This window comes from Gouania willdenowi, chromosome 12, assembly GCF_900634775.1.
Source record: "Gouania willdenowi chromosome 12, fGouWil2.1, whole genome shotgun sequence".
NCBI lineage: Eukaryota > Metazoa > Chordata > Actinopteri > Blenniiformes > Gobiesocidae > Gouania > Gouania willdenowi.
The window spans coordinates 1,941,119-1,968,989 of record NC_041055.1 but is presented as its reverse complement, the minus strand read 5'-3'; the positions used below and the strand labels follow the sequence as shown (position 1 = coordinate 1,968,989).

General features: G+C 37.3%; 1 protein-coding gene across 3 annotated transcripts in view; it reads left to right on the top strand.

Annotated features, from left to right (window-relative positions):
- Positions 1-27,871, top strand: part of ap3b1a (adaptor related protein complex 3 subunit beta 1a) — an 81,083-nt gene that overhangs the window by 24,349 nt on the left and 28,863 nt on the right. For all 3 annotated transcript variants that reach the window (XM_028463313.1, XM_028463315.1, XM_028463314.1), the window contains exons 9-22: positions 2,356-2,453; positions 2,527-2,581; positions 2,656-2,727; positions 6,435-6,497; positions 6,565-6,697; positions 6,785-6,894; positions 9,980-10,156; positions 11,597-11,783; positions 12,483-12,613; positions 13,516-13,657; positions 15,078-15,228; positions 19,464-19,611; positions 20,703-20,754; positions 21,408-21,511. In XM_028463313.1, the coding sequence (XP_028319114.1) occupies positions 2,356-2,453; positions 2,527-2,581; positions 2,656-2,727; positions 6,435-6,497; positions 6,565-6,697; positions 6,785-6,894; positions 9,980-10,156; positions 11,597-11,783; positions 12,483-12,613; positions 13,516-13,657; positions 15,078-15,228; positions 19,464-19,611; positions 20,703-20,754; positions 21,408-21,511 (1,623 nt within the window). The remainder of the gene's footprint in view (positions 1-2,355; positions 2,454-2,526; positions 2,582-2,655; positions 2,728-6,434; positions 6,498-6,564; positions 6,698-6,784; positions 6,895-9,979; positions 10,157-11,596; positions 11,784-12,482; positions 12,614-13,515; positions 13,658-15,077; positions 15,229-19,463; positions 19,612-20,702; positions 20,755-21,407; positions 21,512-27,871) is intronic.

Below are 27,871 nucleotides of genomic sequence, written 5' to 3'. Positions count from 1 at the left end.
AGAACGCACTCATTGATCCATTTAACTGAGCTTTACATGTTGTTCTGAGAAGTAAAAGCAGCCACTCCTAAAATTAGTATTTTGATATAAAATATATATACATATATATAAATATATATATACATGTGTATATATATGTATATGTACTGTATATGTGTATATATATATGTATATATATATGAATATGTATATATGTATGTGTATATGTATATGTAAATATATATAAATATGTATATGCAATATTGTAGTTTTCTTTATCGCCAAAATAGAAAACTTGATACATCTTGAATGTCGATATATCGCCCAGCCCTAATTTCTACATTATAAAACAGCCTGAATAAAAACATAAATGTGTTTATGAAGCACATTTGTTTATTTAATATACTTAGTTTATATACAAGTTAATTTCACATTGCTTGTCTTTAAGTTCGACATTAACATTTTATTTTATTACATATTTTCTTTTATTTCTCATGCTCACTCATGTGGTTCTCTGGTATTCACTAGTGTCATTGTAGGAGTGTATAATTGTGGAGCTTGTGATTGGCTGATTTTTCATGGTGACTTACGTGGTTCCTTCTGCTGTGGTAGACGTTAAAATCTCAGTTATTAATCTAACAGAACGTGTAACTGTGTCACATCCTGATGGTCTTTATGAAGATAAACTCTGTCACATTTTACAAGATATTTACACCAGTTTTTTGTTTTTTTTCACCGTAACATCTTCATTCATCATCTCTGTTCTGAGTTGTTTCCAGGTTTGTTGCCGCTGTCAGCACTAATCTCTCGAAAATTTGCCACTTAGGCCATTTCAGGTGTCAGTTCTCGCGAGGCTAGTGACAGCGCTCAACCTAACCCTAACCCAGTTTAGTAAGGCATCTTTTAATTATTATTACATTAAAATATAGGATATTTACAGGAAAATACTAATATGAGACGATGGCGGGAAAGAGGGGTAAAATACAGGAGTTTCCCAGCCAAAACGGAATACTTGACAGGTATGTTTTGTGTATTTGTCACTGCACTGCCACCTGTGGGCCTGGAGGGTAACAGCATCCATTAAAAGGAAACAAACCAAACAGGCACTCCATTAAGCTGCTGCTGCGTGTGTGTGTGTGTCACTGTGTGTATTTGTACGTTAACAGGCTGAACAGGACATAAAGCACAGAGGAAAGCCTCCCTGTGTGCACCTTAAAAAAAAAAAAACAGAAAACCCCAGTGTGAACGCACATCTCCATCATCCCAGCGCCTCAAGGTCTCTGAGGCTGCTGAGCAGCAGGAGGACAAATGTTCACAAATGAGAGTGTTGATTAAAATGTGACACGCTGTGTCTTTACCGCCAACAACACAGAGACATGCTCCGTCTTAATGGACGTCAGAGCCTCCACGACTGACAAATAAATAAATAAATACATCACCTTAGTGGGGGAGAAACCCTGCAGAGCTCAGAGGTAGAGCAGAACACACAGAGAGATAAAGAGCTGATACTGGATCACAACATACACCTACTAAACCTAGAGCAGTGTTGACGCTATGAGGGAGAGTTTCTAATCAAACTACACACTACACACTGTAGAGCAGAGATGGGCCAAACATATGTAACTGTATCTGATCTCACATGATCAACATTCATATCAGCGTTAGAATAATGACCAATCACAGCATTAACACAGGAGAGAACAAAGGGTTTGTGTGTTTTTTTAGAATAATTTTGTTTCTTTTTTTTGTCTTGTGTGTTATTGAATTCTTTTTGGGGTTTTTTTTGAGTCATTTAAGTGTTTTATGTTTGTGTTTTTGGACTCATTTTGGCCATTTTGATTGTTTTTTTTGTGTTATTGAAACAATTTGTGTGTTTTTGAAGGCATTTACGTATTTAATTTTTGTTTTATGTGTTTTTGGACTGAATTTGTGTATTTATGTTGTCATTTTATGATATTGCAATAATTTTTGTGTGTTTTTGAAGTCATCTAAGTATTTATTTTTTGTTTTGTGTATTTTTGGACTACATTTTTGTATTTTTTTGTGTTATTGAAATCATTTTGTGAGTTTTTGGAGTCATTTAACTATTTTATTGTCGTTTCTGTCTGTTATTGGATTAATTTTTTATATTTTTTTGGTCATTGAGTCATTTTTTGTTTTTGTGAGGGCCGCTTGTGGAGAAAATGCATAATATTCTCTTAAAATATGTAGGTGAGGGTGTATTCCTTCTCATATTGCCATTTCCTCTTCAGAAGGTGAATTCTGTGATTTCCGTGCGTTCTCTCTGAGACCGTACATCTGTGGTGTTTTCTACTGGTGACGTGTTCGTTTAAAGTGCCTGAATCCACGTCTGTGTCTGTGTGTGACTGGTTCCAGGTGGTGATGGCTGTCGCTCAGCTCTACTGGCATCTGGCTCCCAAACAGGAAGTCTGTATCGTCACCAAGTCCCTGGTTCGACTCCTGAGGAGCCACAGGTTGGAGATCAAACCCTGATGTGTGTCTGTGTGTGTGTGTATGTGTGTGTGTGACCTGTCCTTTTTCTGACAGAGAGGTGCAGTTTATTGTGCTTCAAAACATCGCTACCATGACCATCCAGAGGAAGGTAAGAGCACAGCTTCCTGTGATGATGATGATGATGATGATGATGATGATGATTCACTGGTTTTTGATCTACAGGGAATGTTTGAACCTTACATGAAGAGCTTCTATGTTAGGTCCACTGATGCCACTCACATTAAGACCCTGAAGGTAACTTTTCCATCTACTGCACTGGATTATTCAGAGTCATGACTTTTCTTTTACAATTAAGGCTTCAATTTATACAACAATGTGCAACAATACGACTTACCCAACAATATGCAACAACGCGACTTATACAACAATATGCAACAATGCAATTTATACAACAATATGCAACTTATACAAATATATGCAACTTATACAAATATATGCAACTTATACAACAATATGCAACAATGCGACATATACAACAAATGCGATTTACACAACAATGTGCAACAGTGCGACTTATACAACAATATGCAACAGTGCGACTTATACAACAATATGCAACAGTGCGACTTATCAATCAATCAATCAATCTTTATTTGTATAGCGCCAAATCATAACCAATGGTATCTCAAGGCACTTTACAGTAGAGCAGTCTTAAGGACGGACTCTTCATTTTATGGATACACACATATGCATATATACGTATATACACATACATATGTATCCCACACCCAACATGAATTCATCATGGCGGCAAGGAAAACCTTCTGTTAAGCAGCAGGAACCTTGTGTGGATCCCATTCCTATGATGAACAGCCATCCACGTTATGCTGTGTTGGGTGTGTGCAGAGGAAAGGGTGGAGACAGAGTTGTTGAGACTCTGTAACTCCACACTGAGGATCCCACGGACCTGCAAGACAAAAGCCAGAAGGAGTACAGGAGCAAACACACAAGGGAAGAAGCAGACATAGAGGGAGTGTTTGAGAGAGGAATGGGACCCTCTCCGGTCCCTCTCTAACCTAAATGACCTCTCTCTTAACGCCCTCTCCAACCTCTCTCCAACCGAGCATGCCAGACCCCCCCCCCCGGCAGTCTATGCCTATTGCATCTTAATTATGAGCTATGACTTATACAACAATGCGATTTACACAACAATCTGCAACAATGTGACTTATACAACAATGTGCAACAATGCAACTTATGCAACACTGACTTATTCAACAATATGCAATAATGCGACATGTATAACAATGTGCAGCAATGCGACTTATACAACAATGTGCAGCAATGCGACTTGTGCAACAATGCGACTTGTGCAACAATGCCACTTGTGCAACAATGCCACTTGTACATAATTGCGACTTATACATAATTACGACTTATACATGATTGCGACTTATACAACAATGCAACTTGTACAACAATGCAACTTGTACAACAATGCGACTTTTACAACAATGCGACTTTTGCAACAATGCGACTTGTGCAACAATGCGACTTGTGCAACAATGCGACTTGTGCAACAATGCCACTTGTGCAACAATGCGACTTGTGCAACAATGCGACTTGTGCAACAATGCGACTTGTGCAACAATGCGACTTATGAAACAATGCAACTTGTATGTCCATTTTTCACCCAGTAGAACCATCTAGTCCAGTGGTTCCTAACCATTTTGTTGTCGTGACCCCATTTTTATATTACAAATTTCTGGTAACCCGGAGACTTTTTTTCTCTAAAATGTGTTATTAGATTATTTTTGTTGCACTGTTTTACAAATACAGAGTAGACAGTATCAGTCACAAAGTGACAATATGTGCCAGCTCAGATATTTTTATACTGCATTTTATTTTAACTACATATTTTACATATTTGAGAAAGTGAAAGTATAGAAATACATTGTTTGAGGTTGTGGGTGTGGTGTCATTTTGAAAAATAATAATTATTTAGGGTCTGTGAGCTTTCTTTCTGCACTATTTCTATTTCTGTGATTTTGTGTATTGTTTTTTAATTGTGCAAAATAGATAAAGTTAAATCAATAAATTATTTTAAAATCAAAACAAAAAAAAAATTTATTTTTTAAATTTGATTATTACTGGACATTTCAGGCGACACCATTTTAATTTTATTTCCAGGAGACCCCACAAGTCACAACATCAAAGTTGAAAAGCCCTGATCAAGTGTGTTTAAATTGTTATTTAAGATACTCCTGAAAACAGGGTTACGGTATCGTGTTTACGATTGTCCATGATGACTAGGGATGTAACGATTAATCGTAAGGCAGTTAAAAATCGATTCATAGGTATCACGGTTGATATCGATTTTCTGAAAATTGAATCGCAGTACTTTTTTTAATCCAGAAGTGTAGGCGGTGGGCGGAGTCTGCTAATACTTTCTTTCTGGCTGCCTTCTACTCTTAAATATGTTAATAAATGATTCATTACCCCTTTAGCACCGAAAGAATATCTGTAATATTACTTGAATATCTGTAAAAGTCACGTTTTTCTATTAGCTCTGTCTGCTAGCGTAGCTTCTCTTCTTCACTGCAAGATATCTGCTTGCCAACCGACCACTGTGTTACCAGCGGCCTCTGCTGGTCCAAACAAATATGACGTAAATCAGTGCAATCACGTTTTTTTTTTTTTTTTAAAGTCCAATTGTTAAGGCACAAAATACATTTTCAGTTGCACTTTTAAAAAGAAAAAGAACTATTTTGCAGTTTTGCATTGTTTATTATAGAACCAGAATTTAAATTAATAGGCTTAATTTTCATTTGTATTATTCCTTTATTTATTTCATTCAAGATTTATTTTTAGTTAAATTGCATTGTTTTGAATAGTTTATCAAGGAATTCTTTTGACAATAAAAAATAAAAGGAAAATAGTTCCGTATTTTTTTCCCAAAAAAAATTTGTCTACAGTCCCATTTTGTAAAATAAATCGTGAGAGAATCGTATCGTGAACCCAGTATCGTGAATCGAATCGTATCGGGAGTTGAGTGAATCGTTACATCCCTAATGATGATGTTACGTTACGTGAAGGAGATGTCAGAGCAAAAACAGAAGTGATGATTTGTCAAAATAAAATGACCTGAACATACATAAAAGTGAGTGGACAATTATAATTGTAATTGCATGATTGATAATTAATTACAATGATGGCTTAATTATAATTGTAATTACATTTTTTTTAATATTGTAATCATAATTAAAATGTAATTGAGTTTAGATAATGGACTAATGTAATGTAATTGCCATGAAAAATTATTGATTATAATTTAACGCTAACCTGGGGAACAATGTTACAGTTTTATGTTCAGTTCAACACATATGTAGTTAACAATTATTAGAATATATTTCATATCAAGCTTTCCCACATTTGACCATTTTAGAAAAATGTAAATCTCGGAGTATACTGACACAAAAAAGGCTCCGACGCCCTCACCAAAAGTATTCATACCAATATTTTAATTGATTAGGAAGCATAACAAGGTAATCAATAGATGGGAAAGAAATGAGATGATAGATATTTGTTTTTAGTGTATTTTACAGCTGATTTAGGACCCGTTATCATTAGAGATGCTAACAGAATGCTAACACAAGAGGAAGGTTAATTTTTATTAGGTTATTTATTTCAGGCTCAATAATTGTGATTTATTGTAATTGAACTTTAGTAATTGAGAATGTAATTGTAATTGACTTTCTGAGGATAAAAAATCATTATAATTTGATTGTAATTGAACATGTATAATTGAAAACTGTAATTGTAGCTAAAAAAATGTAATTGACCCCAACCCTGGCTGGGGACCACTGGTCTAACTAGTTTAAATAAACAGCCACTCATGTATCAGGCTCACCTTAATGCTTTAAATGAAGACCTTAAAACACATGAGTTCCCACGCTCAGATCATCATTAATGTTTATCATCTTTTTCTTCTCTCTGAATAGTTGGAGATCCTCACCAATCTGGCCAATGAAGCCAACATCTCCACCATTTTGAGGGAGTTCCAGGTTAGTAAAGTTTACCCCATGGTCCCCCCCCCTTCCCCCAATGGTCCATTAACCCTTTGTTCCTCAGACGTACGTGAAGAGTCAGGACAAGGAGTTTGCTGCCGCCACCATCCAGGCCATTGGCCGCTGTGCCACCAACATCTCAGAGGTGACGGACACGTGTCTGAACGGCCTGGTGCTGCTGCTGTCCAACAGAGACGGTGGGTGAGACTTGTCCCCCCCCACCCCCCCCACCCCACTGTGATGCTTTGTCCACTGAGCATCTGAGTGTTTGGTTTGTTCCTCAGAGACGGTGGTGGCTGAGAGCGTGGTGGTCATCAAGAAGCTGCTGCAGACTCAGCCCACTCAGCACAGTGACATCATCAGACACATGGCCAAGCTGTTCGACAGCATCACGGTACCAGTCACAGACACACCGTCTCAATGTGTCGTAACCTGCTGAATATTTACCTCATTTACCTCCAAAGCTCCATGTTTTTCTGTGTTTTTGGACTCATTTAAGTACTTTATTATCATTTTGTCTGTTTGGATTAATTTTTTGTATTTTTAATGTCAATGTGTGTATTTTTTGTTGTCATTTTGTGTATTTTTGTTGTCATGTTGTGTATCTCTCTGTGTTCTTTGTTTTTAGGAGTAGTTTTGCGGTTTTTTTTGGAGTCATTTAAGTTTTTTATTGTCATTTTGTCTGTTTTTGAATTATTTTTTGATATTTTTATTGTCATTTTGTTTGTTTTTTGTAGTCATTTTATTATTTTATTGTCATTATGTCTGTTTTTGAATTAAATTTTTTATTTTTTATTGTCATTTTGTGTATTTTTTTCATTTTGTGCTTTTTTTGTATTCCTTTGTGTATTTTATTGTCATTTTGTCTGTTTTTTAATTCATTTTTTTGTATTTTGATTCTCATTTTGTGTTTTTTGTAGTCATTTTAGTATTCTAATGTCATTATGTCTGTTTTTGAATAAAATTTTTTGTTTTTTATTGTCATTTTGTGCTTTTTATGTCGTCCTTTATGTAATTTATTGTCGTCTATTTTTTTAATTCATTTTTTTTCCTATTTTGTGTATTTTTTTTTGTCATTTTTTAGTTTTTTTGTATTCATTTAGTATTTTATCGTAATTTTGTCTGTTTTTGATTTTTTGTGTGTGTGTGCTTCCAGTGTGGAGTCAGTTATAAACTATTTCAGTTTAGTTTAGGTGTCGTAATCTGTTGAATATGACCTGATGAGCTGTGAGATCTTCTTAAAACCTCCTGGTCCTTAACCTCAACCCTTCAGGAAAGTGTCACATGTTCCTTCTGCTGTTTTTATAAACTCTAACCTCAGGAATCGGACCAAATCAAATGTGCTTCCAGCTTTGAGAAGCTGGAGTGTTGGACTCGTCTCTAAACGTCTCTGACATTTCACTGCATCAGCGATCCTTCACAGAGGAGCGCCTCTGAAACGCCCTCAGCTTTTTATTTACCCTGTGAATGCTGAGTCAGCAGTCAGAGCACTCACATCACTTCCTCCACTTTCTTTCTCCCTCGCGTGTTTTTTCACCCATAACTCCTGCAACATTCTGAATCCTGGGCATTCCAACGATATATCAGGTGATATTATGGAAACACTTTGTCACGTTAAGATGAAATGGAAACACAGAAAAATGTTAAGGTCAGAAAAACACAAGACAAATATGCTAAAGATTTATTTTTGTTGTCATTTTGTGTATTTTCTTTATTTTAGGTTTGTGTTATTGATATTATTTTTTTTGTTTTGTGTTTTTGGACTCATTTTTGACATTTTCATTGTAGTTTTTTGTTATTGAAATAATTTTGTGTATTTTTCTGTGTTGTATGTTTTTAGGAGTAATTTCTTTGTTTGTTATTGTAGTTTTGTGTGTTATTGAAGTCATTTTGTGTCTTTTTGGAGTCTTTTAAGTGATTTATTTTTGTTCTCGTTTTGGTCATTTTGTGTATTGTTCTTTAAGTTTTGTGTGTTGAAGTCAATTTGTTTGTTTTTTGGACTCATTAGGGGATTTTTAATGTAGTTTTTTGTGTTATTGAAACAATTTTGTGTATCTTTTTGTTGTATGTTTTTGGGAGTAATTTGTTTATTTGTTATTGTAGTTTTGTGTGTTATTTGAGTCATTTTGTGTCTTTTTGATATCATTTAAGTGTTTTTTTTGTCATTTTTTTGTGTTATTGAATTCATTTTGTGTATTTTTGTTTTGTGTCATTTTGTGTGGTATGTTTTTAGGAGTCAATTTGTGTATTTATATTGTGTTATTTTAGTCTTGTGTGTTATTAAAATCATTTATTATTATTTTTTAGTCATTTTAGTGGGTTTTTTTGTGCGTTTTTGGACTCGTTGGTATTTTTATTGTAGTTTTTTGTGTTCTTGAAATCATTTTATGTAATTTTTTAAAATCATTTTGTGTATCTTTGTCTGTTTTTAGGAGTCATTTGTTGTTTTTTTGTGTTTTAAAAGTCATTTAATTGTTTTATTTTCTGTATTTGTGGAGTAATTTTGTGTAATTTCTTGATTTTAATTTTGTTTTTTGAGTCATTTTGGGAATTTATATTGTCATTTTGTCTGTTTTTTTCATTTCAATCAATCAATCAATCAATCAATCTTTATTTGTATAGCGCCAAATCATAACCAATGGTATCTCAAGGCACTTTACAGTAGAGCAGTCTTAAGGACGGACTCTTCATTTTATGGATACACACATATGCATATATACGTATATACACATACATATGTATCCCACACCCAACATGAATTCATCATGGCGGCAAGGAAAACCTTCTGTTAAGCAGCAGGAACCTTGTGTGGATCCCATTCCTATGATGAACAGCCATCCACGTTATGCTGTGTTGGGTGTGTGCAGAGAAAAGGGTGGAGACAGAGCCGCTGAGTCTCTGTAACTCCACACTGAGGATCCCACGGACCTGCAAGACAAAAGCCAGAAGGAGTACAGGAGCAAACACACAAGGGAGTAAGCAGACATAGAGGGAGTGTTTGAAAGAGGAATGGGACCCTCTCCGGTCCCTCTCTAACCTAAATGACCTCTCTCTTAACGCCCTCTCCAACCTCTCTCCAACCGAGCATGCCAGACCCCCCCCCCCCCCCGGCAGTCTATGCCTATTGCATCATTTGCCTCATTAGCATTATAGTTTAGTTTTTATTAGTCAACAAAAAATACCATATATTTTTATTTAGTTTTTGTTCACATGTACTTTTGTTTTTTAATTAGTCATAGTCGACGAAAACTTTTAGTCAACAAAATGAACACAGTGAGGCAGTGAAATGTTTTTTTTTTCAAACTGATCCAGTATTAATAATTCCAGATTTCCTACACAATGTAATGTTATCTTTGTTACAATTCTGTCTAAATCCATTTAATACTTTGAACGTAATCCTGACCATAATGATGCGGTAAACAGGACGAGTATTTCTGATACACCTGGTTTTAATGACATTTATCACTAATCTCACCCAGGTGTCCATGGCTCGGGCCAGCATCCTGTGGCTGATCGGAGAATACTGCGAACGCGTCCCGAAGATCGCTCCTGACGTTCTTCGGAAGATGGCGAAGTCGTTCACGGCGGAGGACGACATCGTGAAGCTGCAGACGGTCAACTTAGCTGCTAAACTCTACCTGACCAACTCCAAACAGGTACGCACACAAAGTTTAGACATCAACGATGATGTTTAAATCTTCCTTTAATGCCCTGATGGGAATAATCACATTTATGAAACACGAGCAGCAACATATGGGCACATTTTTGCAATATTTACACACAAACAAAATCTAATATAATAATATGCATGTATAAAATATGATGACGATAATAATAGTAATAATACAAAACTAGGCAAGACCTGTATTCCCAAGGTGAATATGTGTTTGGCAATTGAAAATTTAAAAAAAATGGGAAAAATGACGACCTGTATCTGGATTTGTTTGTTTTTTTTACTAATTAAATTGAAAGTAATAATGCAGAAAAAACAAAAGACTGACCTTGTCCTTAAATATCACCTTGAGTGAAAGTCAAGGTCACACATCGAAAGGAAATGTTGTTCAATGGTACCAGTCTGAGCACTGGATCTCAATTTGTGGCCAAGTTATAGGCCACAAATATGAAATATTGTTTTGGCTGAGCTTCGTCGTCCTGAGAGTGTTAGGGTCGCACTTTTCCGAGGAGTTCTTGACCTTAAATATGACCTTGAGCAAAGGTCATGGTCACACATTGAAAGGAAATGTTGTTCAATGGTACCAGTGGCCAAGTTATAGCAAAGAAAGTATTTATTAATTTATTTTTTTGTAACGTCATGAACTTTGACCCCTACAGATCTTTTTACTGGTAGGTCGTACAGCTTCGGTCTAATGAAAAATTGTTTTTAACACTTGATGTGACCTTGACATTTTGGCTCCAAAAACGGTCGACTTCACATCCTTGACATTGTCCCTGTGAGATGCATTATTAGCGCAGGAGGAGTTCCAGGACAATGGATTCACGGAAGAAAAATAATAACTCCTACGAGAAAATTTGTATCACAATGATTATAATAATTATGATCGTATAACAAAAACAGTAACAACATATGGGCACGTCTTTACAATATTTACACACAAAAACAAAATCTAATATATAGTATAGTATGAAATATAATACAAGTATCACAGTTATAATAATAATTATGATTGTATAACAGATACTTGCACACAAACATAAGTATTAATTTAATATAATAAGTATGATATTAATAATAAAAATGAAATACTATATTAACAATAATAATAATTGTATAAAAACAGCAGCAACATATATGCATGTATTTACAATATATACACTCAAACAAAATATAAATGTAATATTACATTAAGTATAATATAAAACATCATATTATTAAAAAAATACAAATGGTATAATAATGAGCAAAATATGGGCATGTATTTACAATTTTAAGTATAATATAAAATTATATAATATGTAATAATGACATCATATTTGATACATAATAAATATAAGCGTTCTTCCTGTGCATTTTTTATTTTTCAAACCTTCTTCCTATTTTTCTCCTTTGTGTTCACATTGTGTTCCACTCTCTACAGACCAAACTATTGACCCAGTACATCCTGAACCTGGGAAAGTACGACCAGAACTATGACATCAGAGATAGAACTCGTTTCATCAGACAACTCATCGTTCCCAGTGAGAAGAGTGGAGCGCTCAATAAGTACGCTCGCCGTATCTTACTGGCCTCCAAACCTGCTCCAGTGCTGGAGTCAGCCTTCAAAGGTTAGTGTGGACACATAGTGGAACATCTACATACTTCATCCATCTCACTCTGTGTCACTGAGCTATTAGCTAACGTCTGCATTCAATGCACCAAACGATGTAATTCAGAGGCAGTTTTTATCTGCTGTGATGATGATGATGATGATCCCAACAAGCTTTTTTTTATTCTAAATAAAAGATGAAACACTGATCTGATCAGAGCAGATAGTGATCACACCAACATGTGTCCACCTCAGGTTTTCTCCCTTTTCACCGCTCTGAGCCCACCACCCACCACTCTGAGCCCACCACCAGGCTCTGGTGTAGAGGCTAAAGTGGTGATGGTGAAATATGGTGTTATCCTGGTTGTTCTCCTTCTGTCAGTCTGCAGATGTTTAGTGTTTGATCACTGATTTACCATTTATTCTCTAAGTTCAGGAATCTGCAAATCTCTTCTTCCATCATTCCTTCCTTCTGAGAACATTATTCCTTTCTTCTTTCCTTCCTTCCTAAATTCCTTCCAAGGAATTCCTTCCTTCCTAACTTCTTTCCTTTTGAGGAAATCCTTCCTTCAAGGAAATTCATTCCTTTGTTCCTTCCAAGGAAATCTTTTCTTTCTTTCTTTCTTTCTTTCTTTCTTTCTTTCTTTCTTTCTTTCTTTCTTTCTTCTCTACCAGTCTAAACCCAGTTTTTATCTTTTGTCTATGTTTCTTTATTCAGATCGAGAGCGTTTCCAGTTGGGAAGTCTCTCCCACAGCCTGAACTCTAAAGCTAACGGCTACCATGAGCTCTCTGATTGGCCGGCTGTTGCTCCAGACCAGTCTGTGAGGAACGTGGATGTCATTGAACCAGTAAGGAAACCTGCAATCTCTATCATCACCATAACATAAAGCCCCTTCATCATCATCATCATCATCATCATCATCATCATCATCATCATCATCATCATCATCATCACCTTTATCATCTTCATCAAAGGCTTGTGAACTCCACTTTAGGATTTAACGGGTTTAGTTCCTTGGTTTGGGTTACAATAGAATAGAATAGAACTTTGTCATTGCAACAAGTACAAATAAATTACAAAAGCTCTTCAGTCAGTGCAAACAACACAAATTTTAAATAGAATAAATAAGAAACAAAGATAAGAGTGTGAAAAATAAAATAAAGATAAGTACCAAAGCTGTCATTGTTTTTCTTGGGTTGATAGTTGAGAAGATGGCAAGTTATAGTTAGTGAGTTAGTTATACAGTAATGTTGGGTAGTTATTGGGGTTTTTAGGTTGTTCTGTCATTAGCTAATTGTTTTTTGTTCATTTTAAAACTAAGGGACTTGTTTTTTTTTTTACAATGATTCAGTGAAACAATGAGTAATCGCTGACACATGGAGCAGTTTTTATTGTTATTTTTTAGAATCCTCAACTTTAATCTTTTCCTTTTTCTTCATTCCAATGCAAACCCTCAGCTTTAACTCGGCACGTAGAAAATAAAACAGAACAAAGTAAGTAGAAGATTGTTTTTTTGTATTAATCTTTGTTAGTCAGAGGCAGCTAATGGGTGTAAATGAAACAATGAACAAGATCAAAGCAGTCGATTCAGCAAAGTGTTTTCTACTTATGTGAAGTAATCAGAGCTTAATAAAACAAGAGTTAACAAAAACACTTTTACTAGCGAACACGTTTTAGAAAGAGTAAAAGATTTCTACTTTGTCCTGGTGTCCACTGAGGAAAACATTCCTTTCTCCTGTGATGGTTCAGGTGAAGGAACGGGCCCCGGCGCTCGGGAAAACCAGGAAAAACAAATCTCAGGATAAGTTCTACTCTGATGAGGAAGATGAGAATGAGGAAGAGGAGGAGGAAGGATCTGAGAGCAGCGAGAGCAGCAGCAGCTCCTCTGAAGGTACGTCTACATCACATACATCCAACCACATCATTAGTGATTTATTCCTACATCCAACGTTCACACAATTCAATCAAAAGTTACCAATTAGAGCAAGAAAGCTCCGCCCCCTGATCCTGGTTAACTTCCTGTTTGTAGGTTCTAAACAGGAAGTGGGTTTGGCCACTTTAACATGATCACCAGATGAACTTAAACACAACTGAAGGATTGATGGCAGGTTTCACTTTCACGTTCCCACGTCAGTCTCAGGATGAGCTTTTATCACAGTGGGCGGGGCCACAAACTGTGATTGTTTCTGATCTGATGGTCACATGATCAATATTCATGTCAGCATTAGAATAATGACCAATCAGAGCATTTACAGGAAACAACAAAGGGTTTGTTTTTGTTGTTGTTTTGTCCTTTATTCTTGTGGATTTTTGTTGTAGATTTGTATATTTTTCTGTAATTTAAAAAAACGTAATTTAATGAGAATCAATTCAGATCTTAATGAAATTGTAATTTTATGAGATTAAAGTCATAATTTTAAAAGGATAAAATTGAAACACAAGCAGGATATTCAACAGGGAATTCTGAGCACTAAACCATTAGGAGATTTAAAAAATACAACCTCATAAAGTTATGACTTTATTCTTGAAATATAATGACTTCAATCACAAAATATTACAGCTTTAATCTCAATTATTACGACTTTAATCTAATAAAATTACAACTTTATTCTCAAAATATTATGACTGTAATAAAATTCCAATTTTCTTCACATATGTATTACCACTGTAATCTCAAATATTATGTCTTTAATCTCAAATATTACAATTTTAATCTAATGAAATTCTGACTTTATTCTCAAAATATTATGACTTTATTCTAATAAAATTCAGACTTTATTCTCACAATATTACCACTATAATCTGGAAATATTACCACTTTAATCTCAAAATATTACAACTTTAATGTAATAAAATTACAACTTTATTCTCATAATATTAGGACTTTAAATCTAATAGAATTATTACTTTATTCTCACAATATTACAACTTTGATCTCAAAATATTACAACTTTATTGTAATAAAATAACAACCTTAATCTTAAAATATTACGACTTTAATCTAATATAATTACGACTTCATTCTTAATCTCATCTTTTTATTTTCATGTGTCCCTAATGCATATTCATATTAAGCCATATTTGGTCAAGTGTTAATTTGTGAAGCAGATTCTACCTGGCGCTGTCTCTGAAGGGGCGGGGCTTCTCAATTATGTGAGATAAACTCTGTTCCTTGCTCCAGTGATGGGACACAGATCTCTGATCATTGTGCAACATACTGCCCCTGCTGGTCAGGATTAAAACACAAACATTGCAAGTGAACACTTTCTGTGTGCGCGTGTGTGTGCGTGTGTGTGTGTGTGTGTGCGCAGAGTCCTGCAGCGAGAGTGAGGAAGAGGAGGAGTCAGAGAAGAGCTCCGGTGACTCGGGGAAAAACTCCAGCTCCAGCGAAGAGTCGGACGACTCTGAGCAGGAGGAGAAGAAAAAGGCCAAACAGAAGAAGAGCAAAGCATCTGCTGACAGGTACACACTCTCTAAGGGACAGTACGTGTGAGTGAGCTGTGTTTAACACACATCACACACACTTGCTGTCCATGTCTGGCGACAAACAATAACAAAATCATACAAAATGAAAAAAAAAAACCACACAATCCAACAACAAAGATATGTAAAGTGACTCAAAAATATACAGATTGACAATTTCTTTTTGCTGCACAACGGACACACACTTAGTGTTCGTGTCCAAGAACAAAAAATACACAAAATGACAGCAAGAATGCCCAGCGACGACAAAACAGTGACTTAAACAGTGTAATCACAGATGGTTGAAGACCCACAAACCGTACTCGCTAACTTCAGCCACCATAGCGCGTCAGTGCACTGTTTAAGGGAGAGTAAAGGTCCTTTAGGGGAGCTCTTCTTCTCTGCTTCAGTGTCTACTACGAAACCTCAGAGTTGGAAATGTCGCCCCGTATGGTCACAGATTTTTTTCGGTTTACAACTCGGGTCTGGCTCGTTTGGGATTTTAACGATTCTGATTTCATTTTTGGTTCCTGTTTGAAACGATTCTCGATTCTGATTCTTTGAGTTGTGCAGGTCACAGATTTCACAGGATAGTTTTTTCATTTGAAAAAGCCTTTACACAGGCCATTTTTTATTAATTCACTTAGTTGATGCAGTTTAATTTGGTTGCTGTAATATAACTAGGGTATTCATTACAAAGGTCCCCAACGGTAACTGTAAAAGTGAAAGTTGCTGAAATAACACAACAAACAAGTTGTCAGCAGTGTTAAAAACAAAGAGCTACAGGTAGATGTGAAACTAAATAAAACAAACTCAAACCCTGGAACAGTCATGTGACTAATCAATCAATAGTTCTTGTTGAGGAAGATTATTTCTCAACAAGAACGCAGGACTAGGTCCTGTGTGACCGAGTCGCTCAAAGTTGAAAAATTTGAACTTTTTAAAGCGACTTCAAGCAACAACTCTCCCGTCAGTCACCGTCTGTAGAGCTGAGGCAGCAGCCCCTCCCCCGCTATAGTGAGACGGCAGCAGCAGAGGTCTGCAGTCAGAACCTCTTGAATTTACCGGGGCACAATTAAAGCTGTTAACTTCTTGAATAAGCCTACATTCTAAGTGAACTCATCCTTTAGTAACTGCGTAAGTTGATCATTTACACCATAGAAGTGGAGCTGTTAATGATAGAAGTGATCAAGCCTCTCTCTCCCCTGTCAACGACACACACACACACACGCACACACACACGCGCACGCTATTCCCTGGTCGTCACGTCACTGGAACGATGAAGTGAGGGAGTGACCAAAAAGCCACTACATTCAAGCGACTCATCACAGGTGATTGGAGTGACTGCAGTCGCGTTCGGTGTGAACGCACCTTTATACAAACCCAGCGTAAACAAACAGACCAAGAGGGCGGAGTAATACAAACCGCCGAAACAAACTAGTGCGGGCATTTAGGAACCGAAAAAAAAAAAAATCGAAATTCAAACATCTTTGTAACGGTTCTGTAACCGGAAGTTTGGAACCGGTTCCCTTATGGTGCCCAACCCTAGTCACAACTGTTTTTATCCTCTTCCTGTAAATAAGAGCTTTACATCGACATCTTCAACTTTTCTTGGTTTTTTAGATCAACCTAAAGCAGCACAAGTTGTTATTTTCATTGAAAAATCTGCTAAATAATCTATAAATCAGGCTGAATGTTTCACTCCAATAGAAAACAATGGGATGTTTACAGGCAGTGCGGCCGTGTGACATCATCAATCACATGATTTCAAGATGGAGGAACACAGGCTCTAAAACTGTAAAGTAGTGCTATTTTTAAAGGAGTTTAAAATGAATACAGTGCATAATAATAATGTGTTTTGTTGGACATAGATCTACTAATAAGGACATTTTAAAGATTTTAGGATACATTTGTAAAAACAGAGGAGGATCCCTTTAAGGAAGTGATCCCGGCGAGCATTTCTCTCGTAGCGTTAGCCACATTTACATGGCTAACGGACGATGGCTTCTGATTGGTCGTTTAACAGCCCTGGTGTTACCAATGAATGAGGTCGGAGTCGTTTCTGCTGAACACGTTCACGCACACACACACGGGCTGACCCTGTTCCCTCCATTACACACAGTAATTAGAGCCCCACACACACACACACAGAGAGAGAGAGAGAGGGTAATTAGAGCGGCTCACCCCAGTGCTTCCACAACAAACACAGCATAATGCCCTCATTAGGGCCCAGTCAGCGCAGCCTCAGCCTAATCAGGCCCACACTGATTTATATCACTTTTTCCTGTTCGCAGCAAATGAAATGTGTAGACCAAATTAATACTGGCTTTTCATCATCGCCCAACTTAAGAAGCCAGTTACCGTCACAATTCCCCTCATTAATTTAACGGCTGGAAATCCCAGGCAGGCGGAGTAAACACTCATTATCCCCACAAATTGAGGAGTGAGCGAGAGAGAGAGAGAGAGAGAGAATCTTTGAATTAACTTCACAAACACAAATGGATGATCTGTGTTGTTCACATCAGCCTAGAATATTTCACTTTAGAGAGAAGCATGGAGTCGATAGATGCACAGCAGTGATACGATAGTCTCACATTTTCAGCTTCATAAGTTCCACTTTTTTTTTCTCTAATCTGACTCATTACAGGCCATTAAACTTCACGAAATCATGCCAAACATGCTTAATACTGTTAATGGAATCAAGTATTGTCATTCATTTCATATTTATACATTTTCATTCTTTTTTTGTGTATTTTTCAATCATTTTGTGTGTTTTTCTAATCTTTTTTTGTAGTTGTGTGTGTTATCGAAGTCATTTTAGTGAATTTTTGAAGTCATTTTGTGTCTTTGTTTTTATTTTGTCATTTGTGTGTTCGTTGGAGTCATTTTGTGCCTTTTTGCTCTTAATATGTGTAATTTTCTGTCTTTTTGTAGATTTATATTTTAATGTTGTTTATTTTCCAGCACTTTGTGTTTTAATGTAGTCTTTTTGTTTGTTTTTGGAGTCATTTTGTGTGTTTTTGTTGTCAGTTTGTGTTTATTTATGTCAGTTTGTGTTTTTTTGGAGTCATATTGTGTGTTTTTGTTCTTCTGTCATTTTGTGTTCTCTGAGTCATTTTGGCATTTTGTTGTCAGTTTGTGTAGTTTTCATTTTAGAAAAGTAATTTAAATTTTTATTGTAGTTGTGTGAGGTTATCAAAGTCATTTTAGTCAATTTTTGAAGTCATTTTGTGTCTTTGTTCTTATTCTGTCATTTTATGTGTTTTTCGAGTCATTTTGTTCATTTATGTTGTCAGTTTGTGTAGTTTTCTGTAATTTTGCTTGTTTTTTGTAGCCACTTTGTGTATTTCCATGTCATTTTGTCTATTGTTTCATCATTTTGTGTGTTTTTACGTTGATTTAGTGCAGGACCGGTTAATAGTTGGGAGACCACTGACTGACTGTCTATGAGAAAGCGCTATATGAAATTGATTTATTATTATTTTCCTTGTAATTTTGTGTTTTTTTCCATCATTTTGTGTGTTTTTGGAGTCATTTTGTACATTTTTGTTTTAATTTTGGGTATTTTTCCATCATTTTTTTTCTTCTTTGTAAGCATTGTGTATTTCTATGTTATTTTGTGTATTATTCCATCGTTATGTGTGTTGTTCCATCATTTTGTGTGTTTTTGAGGTCATTTTGTTCATTTTGCTTGTAATTTTGTGTATTTTTCTAATCAATTTTGTGCATTTTTGTTCTATTTCTACCTGTTTGTGTGTTCTTTGGAGTCATTTTGTGCATTTCTTTGCAGTTTTGTCTATTTTTCCATCATTTTCATCATTCGGTTTGTATGTTCTTGAAGGCATTTTGTGAAATTTTTTTTGTCATTTTGTGCATTTTCATTGTAATTTTGAGTATTTTTCCATGGTTTTGTGTTTTATAGGAATCATTTTGGTGTTTTTTTTAGGAATCACAGTAGAAATGCACAGAAACTAGCACACGCTGCGGTCATGACAGAGTTTGCGTGAGATTTAAGGCCCTAAAATTTTGGTATAAATGTGTGATATTGTCCCAAAACATGGGGGTATAATATAAATATTTCCATTTCAAAAGGTGAAATCCATCATATCTCTGACCACCATTTATGAAGACTGAGTTTAAATGTGTGATATTGCATTTTCTGCTTGATTTTGTAGTTAATGTAGTTAATACAAGATATATTTGTACAATATTCTATAACTCTTTTTGTTTTCCAGCGGTTCAGATGAAAACGGTAACGGACCCGTTGGCCACGACAGCTGCTCGTCCGCTGAGAGCTCCTCGGAGTCGGGCTCAGACTCTGAGGATGACTCAGCAGACTCCCCACCACCACAGAAGAAGAACGCGAACAAATCACAATCCAAGGTAACGTTAATGTTGTGCCACGGGTTCACCGAAGGAAATGAATCATCCACAGTAGATGTTATTCCTCTTCTTACAAACAAAGCAAAGGAAAAGTTATTTTAATTTTTATTGTAGGTGTGTGTTATTGAAGTCAGTTTAGTGAATTTTTAAAGTCTGTCATTTGTGTGTTCTTGGAGTGATTTTGTGCATTTTTGCTCTTAGTATGTGTAATTTTGCTTGTTTTTTTAGTCTTTTTGTAGATTTATATTTTAATGTTGTGTATTTTTTATCATTTTGTGTTTTAATGTAGTCTTTTTGTTTGCTTTCTGAGTCATTTTGGCATTTTGTTGTCAGTTTGTGTAATTTTCTGTAATTTTGCATATTTTTTGGAGTCATTTTGTGCGTTTACTTTCGTTGGACGCACAAAATTAGATCGAGTGGCCCTCGGGCCACCTGTAACCCATGTCTCATATACAACAACAAGGATATAGATAAATAAATTGTAAATAATATAAAGCAAAGTAAATATGTGTTAAATGATGATGGACATCTAAATGTGTCAGAAAATTGTCCCTGTGTTTAATAACAATGTGATTATTAAATGTAGATATTGAGTCTAGATATTTGGCCTCTGTTGCCATAGTAACACATGTTGAGCGATCATCTTTTTTTCCCCGTAGCTCCATCGGTGCCACCTGTTGGCGTCCTCGCCCTCCCGTTGCTTTTCTGCTCTATGAAATTCTCATTTCATCCACTTTGTCGTGTGACAGCGTATGAATTATTCATCCTCTTCCTCTTCCTCTTCCTCCCGCTGGTAACCAGGCTTCATCTCCATCCTCGCTCACAGAGAATCAGATACGATACGGCCTCACACTTTAGCGCCCGTGTTGTTTTTCTTCGTACGTATGCAGAGTGGATTTTCTGCTTCTTTTATGGGATGTTTAAACGGCTCCAGGGCGTGTGTTGTAATCCCCACCATGGCGTGCACGGTAAAGCGATCTGTGCACGTTCCCAGCATGTTGCGTGTGATAAAAACATCTCCTGAGACTCCAACGGTGAAATTGAAACTTCAACTCCTCACTTCTCTCTCTTCGTTGTGTCCCTCTCTCCAGGTGGTGATGGATAACTCCAAGAACCAAGTCTCCTTATTGGATTTAGACGACTGTGAGTCATCCGTCTCACTTTGTCCTCCACTAGATGAGGAACATATTCTCAAATCATCAGCTCAGATGAGATAAAAGTGGTTAAAAACCTGTTGCATCAGGAGATGAGGATGACACGTAGGGACAGAGTTGTAGATATTTACGGACACGGTTTACAGGTTTGAAAAAGAACAAACATGACTCCCTCTAGTGGTGACCTGTAGAATCACACACAGTTTGTGTAGCTTTTTTTTTGTTCGCGTTTTAGCGACATGGTGAAGTTTTCAAGTATATCCAGTTGCAGCAGGTACAGTACAAACCACGCCCACACAAGCAATTTTTCAATACGCTGAGAATGTGCGACGGTGGCCGGTGAAGAAAGTTTTAATGTAACCTCCAATTTAGCCAGGTAGCGGTTAGGATTAGTGGAAAGGGGGTGTATTTTGTAGGGGGTGTGGTTTGTAGTGGCTGCTGCTGCTGCTGCTAGACCTTTCTCGAAGTTTTACCGCTGCCGTCAACACTGCTACCACGTTAGCTAGCTATGATAGCACAATGGAAGCATTAGCCAACACAGCTACACATCACTGGTTCATGCATATCCAATATGATATTGGATATTCAATATGATTGTTATGATATGCATGAACCCTAACCGTGTTTGTATCTTTCCTTCAGTTTCTCCTGTTCCTGTGAACACGTCCCAGTCTTCAGTCCTGTCTCCCAGCCTGATGTCTGACCTGGAGGGCCTGTCCCTGTCCAACATGTCCCCCACTCTACAGGTTAGTGCAACTGTCCCTGTCCAACATGTCCCCCACTTTATGGGTCAGTCAGTGTCACACGCTCTGTCGGTTAGGGATTTCTGTGCTGGTTTTGTATTTTTGTTGTGGTTTTATACACTTTTATGTTATTTTTGGTGTTGTCTGGTATTTATGGCATTGTTTTGGGTAAATCTTTTGTATTTCTGTTGTTTTTGTACATTTTTCTGTTTTTGTGTTATTTTTGCTGTCCCTTGTGTATTTTTCTGTAATTGTTTCTGTTCTTTTGAGTCTTTTCTTGTCTTTCTGTTGTCCTTTTAGTCAGCCACCAATTGTGCAAATTCTCCCACTTAAAAAGATGAGACTGTAATTTTCATCATAGGTAAACCTCAACTATGAGACACCATGAGAGAAAAAAGGTTTTCTCACACTGTTGCTGGTATTTTGGTCCATTCCTCCATGCAGATCTCCTCTAGAGCAGTGATGTTTTGGGGTTGTTGCTGGGCAACACAGATTTTCAACTCCCTCCAAAGATTTTCTATGGGGTTGAGATCTGGAGACTGGCTAGGCCACTCCAGGACCTTGAAATGCTTCTTTTGAAGCCACTCCTTCATTGCCAGGGCGATGTGTTTGGGCTCATTGTCGTGCTGAAAGACCCAGATACGTTTCATCCTCAAAGCCCTTGCTGATGGAAGGAGGTTTTCACTCAAAATGTCACGATACATGGCCCCATTCATTCTTTCCTTTACACAGATCAGTCGTCCTGGTCCCTTTGCAGAGAAACAGCCCCAAAGCATGATGTTACCACCACCATGCTTTACAGTAGGTATTGTGGTCTTTCTCCTCCAAACACGACAAGTTGAGTTTTTACCATAAAGTTCTATTTTTGTTTCATCTGACCATATGACATTCACCCAATCCTCTTCTAGATCATCTAAATGCTCTCTAGCAAACTTCAGACGGGCCTGGACATGTAGTGGCTTAAGCAGGGGGACACGTCTGGTACTGCAGGGTTTGAGTCCCTGGTGGCGTTACTGATGGTAGCCTTTGTTACTTTGGTCCCAGCTCTCTGCAGGTCATTCACTACGTCCCCCCGTGTGGTTCTGGGATTTTTGCTCACCGTTCTTGTGATCATTTTGACCCCACGGGGTGAGACCTTGCGTGGAGCCCCAGATGGAGGGAGATTATCAGTGGTCTTGTATGTCTTCCATTTTCTAATAATTGCTCCCACAGTTGATTTCTTCACACCAAGCTGTTTACCTATTGCAGATTCAGTCTACCAGCCTGGTGCAGGTCTACAGTTTAGTTTCTGGTGTCCTTTGACAGCTCTTTGGTCTTGGCCATAGTGGAGTTTGGAGTGTGACTGTTTGAGGTTGTGGACAGGTGTGTTTTATACTGATAACCAGTTCAAACAGGTTCCATTAATACAGGTAATGAGTGGAGGACAGAAGAGCCTCTTAAAGAAGAAGTTACAGGTCTGTGAGAGACACAAATCTGGCTTGTTTGTAGATGACCAACTACTTATTTTACTGAGGGATTTACCAATTAATTCATTAAAAATCCTACAATGTGATTTTCTGGAATGTTTTTTCTCAGTTTGTCTGTCATAGTTGAGGTTTGTCTATGATGAAAATTACAGGTCTCTCATCTTTTTAAGTGGGAGAAATTACACAATTGGTGGATGACTAAATACTTTTTTGCCCCACTGTATATTTCTATTTTTCTGTATTTTGTTTTGCTTATGTAATTTATTTCTGTAATTTCGCATTTTTTTTTAAAGTCATTTTGTCATATTTACTTTGAGGGCTGCACATATTCAGACCATATGTGGTGTAATGTTTTTTTAAATTAAAAATAAAATCCCCCCATTCGTTTCTCTGATAATTACATTTTTGATTCATTTGTTTTTGGGTAAAACTCCTGACAGATCAAAGTGAATTATCAGACCCGTGTCTTCTATTGGTGATCTTCTTAGTGACAGAGTGAGAGAATGAAGTCCATGTCTGATTGTCTCTCTCTTGTGTAACATTTCAGCTCCAGGTTTTAACTCCTGACCTTTTCCCGTGCTCTTATATTTATGGCCAGTCTGGACCATCCAGCAGCTCTGTCCGTTCCCTCACCCTCTCCCAGTCTGTCTCGCCCCCTCACTCTCCTTTATTTCCTTAAACTCTCTGTGGGCGAGTCCGCCTCCCATCTCTCTCTGTCAGATGTTGCGTCCCCCGGTGTCTCCGTGTCTGATGGTTGACCTTTCCCACAGTGACGGCTCCTTTCTCTCCTCGCCCACAGCTGTGGGTTGTGTACCTCGTCTCTCTGGCCTCATGGGACAAACATGTGTATTTGTGTCAAATACAAACCAAGAGCCACGTGTACAAAGACCTGAGTGAAAAATGTGGTACACAACAAAAGCAGCTCAACTGTGAGACTATTCTCAGCTTATGTAGTAGTGCCATAGTTTTCAACCTTTATCAGCCCGCCACCCTCAAAATAAAGGTCCCAGAGAGCGGGGACCCCCACTAGCTGAAGGTGGTTGAACACAGACATGGACATTGAAGAACAGTCATGTGGAGACAGGACCATCTATAAGGGGGAATAAAGGGGAGAGATTTTTGGGGTCCATCCATAAAGTCAGTAAAATGATGGTCCATTGTTTTATGAATCTGTGATAACCACATTTATTTATTCATCTGAATAATATCCACTGTTATCCAGGAACGTTTATTATTATTATTATAGTCATCTTAAAGATGGAAATCCTGGTTTTAATCACAAATAAAATGGGTTCAAAGTGACCAAATATGGTGGAAAAGGTGGTGAAATGAGATTTTAAAAACCATAGAAATTGGTTAAAAGTTGCAAATTAGAGTGGATAAAAACAGACAGAAAAAGTGGTCAAAAGGGTTCAAAGTGTTTAACTGGCAAATAATGGGCATGACAAATAGTGAATGTGGTTAAATTGGCAAAAATAAGCATAAAATATTGTGAAAAGAGGTTAAGTGACAATAATGGGTCAACATATGGATCATTAAGTGGAAAAAGTGGTCGAAAGGGTTTAAAAATGCCCAAAAATTAGCTGAAAATGTCAGAAATGGGAATAATGTAGCAAAAATGCATTAAAAGGAGCAAAAATATGGCAAGAAAAAGTGATGAAAATAGGTTAAAATATGCAAAGTTTGGTGGAGTTACAGAAAGGGTAAAAATATGCATAAATTTGCTCAAATTGGTCAGAAATGATTCTTGGTTTCTTGAGAGCATCCCAAAGTCTCGCGACCCCAAGGTTAAGAACCCCTACTCTAAAGGAGTGGAAATACAAGGAGCTTGTACTGAATACTGCTACATCAAGGCCGTTAGGGAGACGTTAAAACTGACAGACATTTTTTTTAAATAAAACCTCCCTTTTTTTGTTATTTTTTATTTCTCTTTTTATTTTTTCATTTTTTTTTCCAGGGTAAATCTAATTTAAAAAGTAGGAACAATTACTTTAAAATGCAAAAATAATCATGAAATATGGTGAAAAGAGGTTAAAAGTGACATTCATGGGTCAACATATGGATCATTAAGTGGGAAAAGTGGTGGAAAGTGTTTTTAAGTAATTAAAATGTCTTGAAAGTGGAAAAAATGTGTAGAAGAGGAATTGAAATTTGATGGAAAAGTGGTAAAAGTAGGAGTAGTGTAGCAAAAATGCATTAAAAAAAACAAAAATAGTTAAAAAGGTGGTGAAATGGGATTTTAAAAACCACAGAAATTTAATAAAAGGTGCAAATTAGAGTAGGCAAAAATGGACAGAAAAATCAAATATTGGAACATTTAGTTTAAACTGATAAATTATGGGCATGGCAAATGGTGAATGTGGTTAAATTGGCAAAAGATAAGCATGAAATATGAAGAAAAGTGTTTAAAAGTGACAATAATGGGTCAACATGTGCAACATTAAGTGGGAAAAGTGGTGGAAATGGTTTAAAATGACGAAAAAGTCTCGAAAGTGGGAAAAAGTGTCAGAAATGGGAGTATTGTAGCAAAATACATTAAAAGAAGTAAAATGTGATGAAAATGTGGCAAGTTTGGTGTCATTGCAGAAAAAGGGTAAAAATAAACAAAAATGGGCTCAAATTGTTAAACTATGTTTAGTTTCTTGTGAACCGCTGCTCTAAAGGAGTGCAAATATAATTTATTTCTCTTTATTTTTTCCTTTTTTCTCATTTTTCTTTTCTTCCCCCATCTTCACATCCTATAGTGACACATTTAACTCAACAACCCTCCAATCACAGCCACTATAAACACTAGTGTGGTTTCCTTTCATCTAAAAGTGACTTTTGGATCATTTTTTAAAAAGTTTCTTACAATCATTTCTTCTTCTCCTTCCTTTCCCGTCTCACGTCGTCTGTGAGGACGCTCCTCTCACATCCTCCGTCTGTCACTCAGTGTGATTGACGGCGGTGCTGGGGCCGGCGTTGATGCGTCCCGAGCCTTGTTAGTGCGTGTGTGCTCCGCGGGTGAAGGCCGCGCCGTAATGGAGAATAGAAATGCAGATTAGAGCGGGAGCTTTTCTCACATCAGCATCTGATTTGGAGTCAATTCTATGCATAAATACATGATGGGCAACTACATTCATAGACAAGGGTAAATAAGCTCTCACCTTTATACACACACACACACACACACACGGGCGTGTACACTGGCCCTGGTGTCATTTCTATTTCTCTGCAATCTGCCCACGGAGGCAGTGAGTCAGTCTCAGCTGAGCGCTCGGGCCTTTTTAGAGAATTACTGCATGGTTATCAAAGGCATTTAGATTAACCCCGGTCACTGTCTCTGACCCCCCCACCCTCCTCTCTCCACACGCCGCCGCTCCCTCTAATAACATTTTGACATTAGGATCTCTCACAAATGCCTCTTAAATCCACCCCCCTTCCCCCCGGCCCGGCCCCCAAACCTCCTCCAACCGTGGTCCGCGTGTGCGCCGCCGCGGCCCGGGCTGATAACTTTTCATTCATAATTAGCGGTCGGCGAATGGGGCTACGTTGAGAGGAAATTGAACTGTCAGCGGAGTGGCGCAGGGCGTTTGACCCCATCACGCCCAGAGGGGGCCATCATAATTTGTTCATTTGGTGTCCATCAGGCAGGCTCCTGCGTCTCCTGCTCACACGCTGACCCCCGCCGTAGCGAGCGCTCTGGGTTCACGTCTAATTATGAATCTCAGGAAGACCCCGAGCTCCTCCCGTAGCAAAGCTACTGCCACTCACAGCGTCTGAAACAAACACAGGAATGAATATCACTAGATGGTTATTGTGCTGCTGTTAAAGCTGATCGCTTCTATAGATCTGAGTCGAGTCATTTGGGTCGTCCCCTTCTCCCAGTACACGCAACGTCTTTCAATTCATTTTAATTATATTTTCTCAGTATTACTTCAGCAAGGAGAATGTTTGCTACAGAAAGAATGTTTGCTATGGGAAAGAAGTCGGTCATGGGAGAACGTCGGCTAAGGGAAAAATATTGATTAGGAGAAAAACATCGGTCATGAGAGAAATGAAGGTAAACAAACGTTGGCTATGAAAAAAAATACCACAAGTTGAACCTTGGCAACGGGAAAAATGTCGGCAACGGGAAAAACATGGTGAAAAAACTTGACTACGGAAAAAATGTTTGCAACTGGAAAAACGTTGGTCTTGAGAAATATGTCAGCTACAAAAAAGTCGGCAATGAGAGAAACATTGACCATGGGAAAATAGTCAGTGTGTGTGCAATGTGAAAAACGGTCACGAAAAATGAGGGTTAAAAAAACTTTGGCTACAGGAGTCCATCAGGCGGGCTTCTGCGTTGTAGCGAGCACTCTCGGTTCACGTCTAATTATGCAGACCTCAAACTCCTCCCGTAGCAAAGCTACTGCCACTCACAGCATCTGAACCAAAACAGGAATGAATATCATTAGATGGTTATTGTGCTGCCGTTGAAGCTGATCGCTTCTATAGATCTGAGTCGAGTCATTTAAATCATTTGGGTTGTCCCCCTTCCCCAGCATTCTTAGATAATTTAAAAAAAAAAGTATTTCAATGTATTTGTATTGTAATTTTGTCGGTAAGGAAAATGTCAGCTACAGAAAAAACTTTAGCTTTGGGAAAACATCGGACAAGAAAATAATTTAAGAGAAAAACGTTGGCTACCACAGAAATATGGGTAAAAAACATTGGTTATGAGACGGGAAAATATGGGTAAAAAAAAAAATAGATGTGGGTAAATAAATGCTGGTTACGTATACTGTCGGCCATGTCAGAAATTTCAGCAAAGGGAAAAACATCCGTTACGGAAAAATCGTCGGCTGTGGGAAAAACGTTGATTATGAAAAACGTCAGCTACGGGAAAAATGTGGGGGAAAAACTCGGCACAGAG